This window comes from Zalophus californianus, chromosome 3, assembly GCF_009762305.2.
Source record: "Zalophus californianus isolate mZalCal1 chromosome 3, mZalCal1.pri.v2, whole genome shotgun sequence".
In the NCBI taxonomy this organism is placed as follows: Eukaryota; Metazoa; Chordata; class Mammalia; order Carnivora; family Otariidae; genus Zalophus; species Zalophus californianus.
The window spans coordinates 159,906,530-159,916,085 of record NC_045597.1 but is presented as its reverse complement, the minus strand read 5'-3'; the positions used below and the strand labels follow the sequence as shown (position 1 = coordinate 159,916,085).

At 39.1% G+C, this 9,556-nt stretch overlaps 1 protein-coding gene across 4 annotated transcripts; it reads right to left on the bottom strand.

Annotated features, from left to right (window-relative positions):
* Window positions 1–486: 486 nt before the first annotated feature.
* Window positions 487–9,529, bottom strand: MAIP1 (matrix AAA peptidase interacting protein 1). Of its 4 annotated transcripts, none has more exons than XM_027589452.1 (5): window positions 9,053–9,529; window positions 4,412–4,483; window positions 3,886–4,012; window positions 2,664–2,811; window positions 487–872 (listed from the first exon to the last, which is right to left on the bottom strand). In XM_027589452.1, exons 1-5 carry the CDS (start codon window positions 9,491–9,493, stop codon window positions 794–796), a joined length of 867 nt encoding a protein of 288 aa, XP_027445253.1. In that variant the 5' UTR covers window positions 9,494–9,529; the 3' UTR covers window positions 487–793. The 4 variants fall into 4 exon arrangements, 2 of the variants coding, with proteins under 2 accessions (XP_027445253.1, XP_035582454.1); XR_004819942.1 differs by having other exon boundaries at window positions 626–872; window positions 2,664–2,765; XR_004819943.1 differs by lacking the exon at window positions 2,664–2,811 and adding an exon at window positions 2,473–2,626 and having other exon boundaries at window positions 626–872.
* Window positions 9,530–9,556: the final 27 nt, after the last annotated feature.

Genomic DNA, 9,556 nt, shown 5'->3' with positions numbered 1-9,556 from the left:
TTGTTTTTTCTCTAGCTGCTTTACAATTTTCTCTAGTTTTCAACAATTTGATTATGGATATACCTTAAGTGAGGTTTTATGTGTTACCCTGTTACTGAATTTCCTGGATCTGTGAGTTTATAGTTTTCATCAATTAGGAAAATTTCAGACATGATTTCTTACATTGTCTTTGTCTCCCTTACCCAAACTTCTAGGAATCCAAATACAAGTACGTTAGTGGACTTGATATTATCCCATGGGTAGCTGAGGCACTGCTGTATTTTTTTTCTTTTGGTGCTGTAGTAAGCTTCAAGTTCACTGATCTTTTTGGTTCTGCAGTGACCAATCTGGTACAATTCCATCTAGTCCTTCTCATCTAGCTAATGACCAGAAGTAATCAAATAGCAGCAGTGATTTTTAAAAATAAATCTTAGACATACTTGAATTATTGGTTTAAATGTATTAATGACAAATAAAATATTTAAGAGCTATTAATTTAGAAATGTGTAGTTTTTTCAATACTTTTAGTGTCTATAAAATTAGTTTGTGTACAAGTAACATTAGAAATGATACTGAATATGACACCAACAACGGGCTGTTGTAGTTTTTCTTACTTTGATCTCTTTTATAGAAGATGATAACAATCTGTGGAAAATGCTTTATTGTATCATGCCCATATACTACAAGAAATATTTCAAATATAAAAGTAAGCCACACACTTGACTAAGTGAAGATCAGCTCATCCAAAAATTTCTTTCCTTAATTTTTCGTAGTAATTGCCAGAAGTCTGATAAGCTGATTTTTCCAAGAAAGATCATTCTAATAACTTTGAGTGTTCAATCCGTGCAATCGTCCAGTCAGGCTTTACTCCTTGTGTAAACTCCCTCTGAAATCTAGGGAAAAAAATTATAAATATGAATCTTAACATTAGTCCAAATACTTCTTGGGTAACTATATAATTTGCAAGTGTACATTAGAGACAGTTTTTAGCACCAGCTAATGGTTAATCATAAACACCAAAACAAAAAAAGTTTAATTTACCAATTCAATCACAAAAAATATCCTCACAAAATTAGAACATACTCCACAAAAATGATTTTTTTTTTTTTTTTGAGGTAGGCTCCACACCCAGTGTGGAGCCCAACGTGGGGCTTGAACTCATGACTCTGAGATCAAGAACTAAGCTGAGATCAAGAATCGGCCACAACTGACTGAGCCACCCAGGTGCCCCTAAAATGAGTATTTTAATCAACTGATATATATTCCAACATCTGCCAGTCCTTAAGAGAAACTTGGGTATTATTCTGCTGTTAAATACTAGCTATCAAAAATGCCTAATATGAGGAAAAATAAATTGGACTATGGTGATGGAAAGGGACTTTAGTGGAATTTGGTTATAAACATTAGATCAATCTTGAGAATAACAGTGTTTATGAACTGTCCATGGTCTTAATAGGGAATATCAGAAGAAGCAGAGGTGAGTATTGATTATATTGTTAATTATAAATGATGTCTTTAAAAGGAGATGATTCAGATTTTGTATAAATACAAATAAAGCAAAATTAAAAAAAAAAAAAGCACAGTCCTTTCAAGAAAAGTGAAAAAATAAGGATACCTTTTACCTTAGTGAAACAGAATATATTTTCTTTCTTAGGTCATTTTTGGGATTTGTTATTTTAAATCAAGTTTATAGTTTTGGTAACATAATAGTATTTTCTTTTAAATAACTATTAAATTATGTCTCCACCACTGACTTGATTGGTTCACTGTTCCAAATTTTATTAGCACAAAAATACATGACAGTGTCTCTTTTAAGTAAGTTGCTAACCTACTAGATAGTACCTCCTTATAGGCAGGAACCCTTTGATTTTGTATCTGAACCTCTACCAGAGTACCTGGTAAACAGGAAATGATCAATAAATGTCTAGAGAGTGGATGGTCCTTGTGCCAACTGTGGCAGATTTTACTTTCCAAGGATGGTTATAACCATATGCCCCATCCCACATGTTCTTCTGCAATGTGACCCTGCTACTGCCCCATAAAAAGGTGGAGTCTCTCCATGCCATTTCAACTGTGTAGGTCCTAGGACTGCTTTGACAGGCAGACTAGGGTGGAAATGATGTTCCAATCCTGGGCAAAGCCCTTTACTGGTTTAGCCAATGACCACATAAAACATGTGAATAGCCTGAGACCACCACAAACCCAAGCCGTGAAGAGAGGCCTTGGAGAATGAGACATTCTGTGGAGAAGTCAAGGAGCACCAAGGGGTGCATGTGTGAGTGACGAAGCCATTTTGGAAATGAATCCTCCAGGCCCTGCCACTGATGCCAAATGAAACCAAGAAAACCCCACAGCTGAGCCTTTCCAAAACTCCTGAGCAGTAAAACAGCAGACAAAAAAATGACTGCTTGAAGTGACTGAGTTTGGGAGTGGTTTATAAACAAGCAGCAACAGACAGCTCAAACATCCTTTAGTTAAATTTGGCAATATTACCTCTTTCTAATTCCTGAATACTCCTGTTTCATGTCCAGTATGTCTTTATGACTTTCTCTCTTCTTAAATAACTTGTCTGATTTCAATCCTTTTCTTCCTAAAGCTCCCTTTAGTTTTCATACCTTCATACTTCCTTCATACTACCTTCCATTTTCTAGAGAAAGGAAACAATGAAATGAGATTAGACTTACTCATAGCTTGCACTAAGAAGCTGTTTAGTTTCCACGTTCTGATCCCCCAACTTAACCTGGAATACACTGGCTCCACTTAAAGTTTCACTGGGGATGTTGGCACTGGTTAGATACCAAAAGCACATCAGGATGTTAACAAACTTCCTTCCTTAGAGGAAAAAAAACACACACACACATACAAATACAAATCACAATAATCTATCATCCATATATCCAAAATGAAATTAGAAATTGGCAGTAGCTACACAGTTATGACAGATCGTATTTTATACTTAGTCTAGTCTAGTAAGATACTTCTATTGATACCTTTTTATTTTTAAAAAATTCTCTTAGGGTTTATGAGGTATTTCCCTTCTTCTCTGCATCTCAGAAAAAAGTTATGATTTACCCTAATTCACTTTGCTATGTGCCTTGTGATTATCACAATGTCCGATGTTAAAATCAGGTAGTGACCATGATGCTGAGATGCAATTTGAAATATTAGGGGAGAAGAAAATATTCATCACTAAAAGTACCTATAGAAATGTTTCAAATTAACATGTGTATGGAAAATGTTTAACCATTAAAGAGCTCTATATCAGAACTGCCTTGGAAAGTATGTAAGCAAAGGTTAGATCTCCTGTGTGCCTGGCACATAATACATTTACGAGTATTTGTAGAAGAAATTAATGAGTCAATACATTTTTAGGATATGGTATAGGGAAAACGTATGCATTGGACAAAGAGAAGAACCAGATAACCACTAAAGTTCCTTTCAACCTTTTTCATTGTCTCCAAACAAATCCTATTTGGGAGTTCCACAGTTAGTCTTACTTTCAAAAAAGTCATTAACTGATATTATTTACTTTTTCTTTTACTCCTTAGTCCTTCTATTTAACATACAGCTGGACGTTTAAAATGCTGAATTGTTTCAAGTTATGAAATCTGAAACACAACTATTTTCTGTTTGAGACATGATAGCAGCCTTAGACAATTTTCATCAACTTAAGTGACAATGCTGTCTCTTGTGAATGAAATAATAGGAGAGGAAGGTCCTAGATAGAAGGGTTTAAGTTATTATCATATCTCAACTCTCCCAGAGTTCGGTCTTGAAAGAATGAATGTATTATTTTCCCTGAAGTCTGCTTGTACCAACAAAACTCCACTATTTCATGATAATCCACTAGTTTAGCTTATCTGGGCAATTATGTAGCATTTCAGGTTGATTATGCTCTAGCATTACCTTTCTCATCATAGTAAATGGAGATGTCTCCTGTTGATGTGTATACAATTTCATCTATGTCAGCAGCAAGGGCATTTTTATGGTTGTCAGGTAGTGAAGTAACCTTTTCCTTCAATACATGGAGCACCTAAGTATGGAAAAAGCAAACCATAGTTCACCTGTTGGATTTTCAAAAGCCTTTCAAAAAGCAGATGAATTCTTTGCCTACTGTTAAATTTACTACCATATATACTCATATTCAAAAGCAAGGCTGAAAGGCATCAAATTATTCAATAGGTAATTCCTAAGAGAACATTCAGTATTAAGACAACTGAAAGAGACATCGCATTTACTTACTTATTCCTTAAGTAGGAAGTCATTCTATGCTTCTATATGACCCAAAGTACCCAAAAGTAAAGATACAGGGACTCTACTTTGGCTGATGGCACACACACTACTTTTACGCATAAATAAGGGTAACATATATTACTCTACTGCAGGAGAATAATACATCTATTTTTAAAGGAAAATTAAAAGTATACTTTACCTCTTTGGCCACAAGTTCTTCCAAAAGATCAAATTTACATTGTGACAGTAACTTGGACACATGAGCAAAAGCCTTAAAAAAAAAAAAAAAAAAAAGTGGAGAGAGGCTGGTAATCATTATTTCAAAATACCATGCAAAATACCATACAATGTACAATGCTCATATTTAAATAGCTTAGTATCACAAAGACTATTTTATGATAAAGGTGATAAACAATGTCACATATTATGATATCACTGGTAAGCATGACTCCTTCAAAGTGGTTGGCTTTTCTCTTCTCATCTGGCCTTCCCACACTGACAACAGTGAGCTGACTGTCAATTATGTACCCACTCTCAGGACCGGGGAAAGGATGAAGTGTATGCACACATCAGCTCCTCAATAAAAATCCTCCTTAGATTTCCTTTTAAAATAATGAAGCAATCATTGTTATTACTGTAATGACCATTATATGACACCCCCCTCTTAACCATGAACACAAAGAATTTGAGAAGCAGTGCAATCTAGACAGTACTGGAGTCTGGAGATTTGGGTTGCAATCTGAACCTCATGAAGATTGATAAGGCATGTTTGGAGAAGTGGGGGAAAAGATAACGAGCTGACAGTCTAAGGGGATGCCAACTTGGAAGTATGAGATCCCACTGTGAAGTAGGGGGCAACCGACTGCACTCCACATTCTTAGCAGTGAGAAAAAAAAACTGTTAGAGGACTCCACCTGTCTTCAAGGAGCTTTCAGGCTACTTGAGAAGGGAGGCAAGTAAACTGACAAGTTCAAGAATTATAACAGGGGTAGGAACGGAATGACCTGAGCAGAAGAGCCACTGAAGCCCAACTGGGAGGACGAGGGAGGGCCTCTTAAAGGAAGTAACATCTAAGATGAAATCTGAAGAACTGGAAGGACAGGGAGGACGCACAGGCACGTCAGACAGACAATTCCTGTTTGGAATGGGATGTTATGGGATTAACAGTGTTTCCCCCAAATTCATATGCTGAAGCCCTAACTCCCAGTACCTCAGAAGGTGACTGTATTTGGAGACGGGGTCTTTAAAAAGGTCATTAAGTAAGATGAGGGGGGGCCTTAATCCAATCTGACTTGTGTCTTTGTAAGAGGAAATTTTGACACACAAAGCACCAGGGGTACATACACACAGACGAAAAAAACCCACATGAGGACACAAAAGACAGCCATTTGCAAGCAAAGAAGAGAGGCCTCAGAAGAAACCAAACCTGCCAATACCTGGGTCTTGGACTTCCATCCTCCATAACTGTGAGAAAATAAAGTTCTGTGGCTTAAGTAACCCAGACTGTGGTATTTTGTTATGCCAGCTCTGGCGAACTAGATAATAAAAGAGTTGAATTTTGAGAAAAATACATATATCCAAACGGATTCAAGGACCCCTTGCAAACACTTCAGGGGCCCTGAGGGTTCAGAGACATTATGTTTATTAATAAGCCTTCACGTGAGGAAGATGGGTGGTATTTAGATAAGAAGAAACAAAGACCACAGTGATCATGGTGAAACCCAACCATTACATTCTAGTTTGTATGAACAAGGTGTGATGTTTGGGGGGCCAAAGATCCCACCTGAGCAAATTATCTGATTAGATAATAACGAACCATTAGGAGGCTGCTCTGACAAGGTTTTGATAATACAGGATTGTCTAACCCAAAGAGGCTTCTAGGAAATAGCCCTCTAAAACATGCAAGCAGGATACAGGAAAATAAACACTGTATGATTAATGTGGTTTGATGGCAGTTAACAGGGAAGATAGATCATATGCACATATCAATAGTGCGATATTGTGATAGAAGAAAATATACATTTGTTCTTCGTTCTCTTTCCTGGCCCCTTTCAACCATACCTGAGTTTAGGCTAATGAGGTGACTGCTGTCAGAAGAACCAACCATGTGATTAGAGGGTTGGAATTATCAGCTCCACACCCTTCCCACATCCTTTGCCCTAATCATCTTTTCCATTTGGCTGTTCCTGAATTGTATCCTTTTTAATAAACTGGAAATACCAAGTAAAGTGCATTCCTAGATTCTACGAGCTGTTCTAGCAAATTATCGAACTTGAAAAAGGAGACGTGGAAACCACTAATTTATAACTGGCTAGTCAAATGGAGGCCCCGACTTGTGATTAGAAAGTGGAGGCAGTCATCTGGGACTGAGCCCTAACCTGTGGGGTCTGCACTAACTCCAGGGAGTTAGTGTCAGAACTGTTGTAGGATGCCCTGATGAGGCCTTGATGACATAGGAGTGTCTAACCCAGAGAGGCTTCTAGAAAATAGCTCTCTTGTTCATAGAAAAGGCTAAAACTTGCAAACAAGATATATAAGAAAACATACAGTATATGATGAATGTGGTTTAATGGCAGTAATAGGGAAGATATCATATTATGTGTTTTATGTGCACATTAATGGAAAGCAGGGTCTGTGGTGCTAATAAAGCTTAGCATTGGACCACCTATTTCCCCGGCTCATGTGATGAATAAAAGCCTGACTAGACTGTACTTAACCATCTCAATTTCTAGTGACTAGAGGACCAAGACTGCTTGTAGACTGGGTCACAGGACAGTGCTCACAATGCATCCCTGAGCCAACTGTTCTATCACCTGTAAAGGAGAGTTAGACTAGAATGATGATCCTTAAGATGCCTTTTTGTTTTCATGTTCTCTGATTAGAAAAAAATCTGAATGAACATGATCTAATGATAACTTGATATTCATAACCCAAGATAACATTTTATTGCCTGGAGGTTAGCTTAAGGAGAAAGGGCAAGTGAAGTCCATGAGAGTAGATAAACTAGCTAATGTTTCCACACCAGATTATTCCCAAGCCCTAGAATTATACCCATGCAAAAAAAGATACAGTTGCATTAAGAGACCTAGTAGGGAGAAGGTTTTTTGGCCATGTTCTTTTAAATCTTAGGTCATGAAGAACTGATTTGCTTGATATAAAAAGTACGTTAAGTAACCAATGGTTTTAGGGAATAAATATTTGCCATGGATGACCCAACATTCCTTTTGGAGAAAATCACAGTGGTTAAATGCACAAAAACTGACTTAGATTAGGCAAAAACTGTCTACAGACTGGCTGATTAAGGGGTGGAGATACTACTTACTAGCAAGGAGGAGGGCTAAAACAGCTAACAGCTAGAGACAGGATCAGAGAGTGGCTAAAAAGTGTTCCATGCTCCTCTGTGTTCGGAGGAAATGGGGCCTAAGGCCTGATTCCTGCCCATGGAGGGGAGAGGATTTCATTCCTTACTGACATATAAAATGAGCTGGTACAGTCATATAATGTTATGAGGTAGACAAGCTCGCATATCATCAGTGAGCATTGTGGATAGTAAAATCATGCCAATTTACCTCTGCATGGACAAAAGATTTTGAGAACTGACATGAGCAGAGGTTTACCTCTTATAATGCTATAAGTCAAGCTTGCCCTTTTTTTAAATTTTTTTATAAACACATAAAGCAGTCAAGAGTTGACTCAGGGAAGCAGGACACTGGACACTGGTTCCTACCAGTGTCCAATGTCAATCAATATTGACATTGATTATATAAAGTTGGAAACGATTTATGACTGATGGGTCACACAAATATAAATGGCTGTGTTTACAGAAATAATCTGAAATAAATTAGGAATAAACATATCAATATCAGTATACAATCAGAATTGTGAAATGATTACACTAATAGTTTAAGTTTAAGGTATATGGCAGTATGAACTGGGAAATAAACTATGGCTTCTATTTATCAACAGTTCTGAAACGTTTGAGAATGATAAACTCTTGAAGCGATTCAAAAGAAATTTATAGATGGACTTTCATCCTAGAAAGATGCATGTACACACAAAATCTGTAAATAATCTCAGGACCCAAAGTGACCATTGTGTGGCAAGGGTAAGGCAGGGTATTACCGGTCACTCGGAAAGAGAATAGGCAGGAGGTCAGGGCTATGAATCACGAAAGGCTATTTCTCAAGGTGCAGGGTGCTGTGCACTTATCAGCGACCAAGCTGTCTCAGCAAATTCTTTGAAAGGGGAAAACTGTTTATCTCTAGGTTATTCTTTAAAGAGTATGATGGGGAAGGACTGGGGAGTAGGGAGATGGGCAAGGAAGCTCTACCAAATAGCTAGCAGGAAGTTTTGTTTTTCTACCAAAATGACATTATTGCACTATGAAAATACTATCTTATTTACTCTTCAAAACAATCTTATCTACTCATTCATTTATTCAACAAACATTTGTGTAGTGCCTACTGCGTGCCGGGCAGTGTCTTCTTAATTTTGCAGAAAACCCCGTTCAGAAAAGATAAAGCCATGTAGCTTTTAAGTGGCAGAAATGGGCTTTGAATCGAATTCATTTCTACCGGATTCAAAACCTGTAGAGCGTTAAAAGAAATTAGGGAACTGCACCCTGGTGTCTCAATCGGACCCCTCCTCCTCGGCGACCATGCGAACACAAGCAGAAGCTTAATTTAAGTCAAGAAGTAGCCAGAGGGCTCTGCGTCTGGGTCACTACCCACTTTGGATAACGTGGGACACAGGGAGGCAAACACACCGCTAAAACACTTTGCGCGTTAACAGCCGAACGCGTGAGAGGCTAAGCGGTCAACCCCAAGTGAAACAAACAAACCTGCTTCGCTCCCTCAGAGAATTCTGCGATGCTGAACTCTTGGTCGAAATAGGCCCAGATGAGGAAGGCGTAAATTCGAGTCCGAACCCAGTTGATGGGGTTGGAGAATCCCAGAATGATCATCTTGGTTTTTTGGCGCGGCTGGGGCTGCTCCTCGGCGCTGTAGAGGCGCCGAGGGCAGACAGGGAAAGCAGGGAGGGCGGCGGCGAGTCCCGGAGGGCTGAGCAGGGGACGCTGCGGGCCGCGAGCGAGCAGCGCCGGGGCCCAGGTGACTCGAGGAAATGGGGCCGCTCCGGAGCCGAGGCGACGGCGGCAGAAGCAGCAAAGTCCAGCCAACGGTGGCCTCACCTCGGCTACACCGGGAGTCCGGGGTCGAGCGGCCCCGCGAGACAGCGGCGGAGAGAGCAGCAAGCGGGGCAAAAGACGAACGGCCAGCGCCATTTTTACGACTTTTCACCCCAGTCCCTGTCTGTGCTGTGTCCAATGAAAGTCGGTGGGAAACCC

Bases quoted from the DNA above. Each gene is read 5' to 3' on its own strand.
- MAIP1 (XM_027589452.1), bottom strand. From the start codon at position 9,493: ATGGCGCTGGCCGTTCGTCTTTTGCCCCGCTTGCTGCTCTCTCCGCCG. The intron at 4,013-4,411 runs GTAAAGTATACT...TTCCATACTTAG, and splicing joins AAGAACTTGTGGCCAAAGAG to GTGCTCCATGTATTGAAGGA. The intron at 2,812-3,885 runs GTAATGCTAGAG...TTTTCCTCTAAG, and splicing joins CATTTACTATGATGAGAAAG to GAAGGAAGTTTGTTAACATC.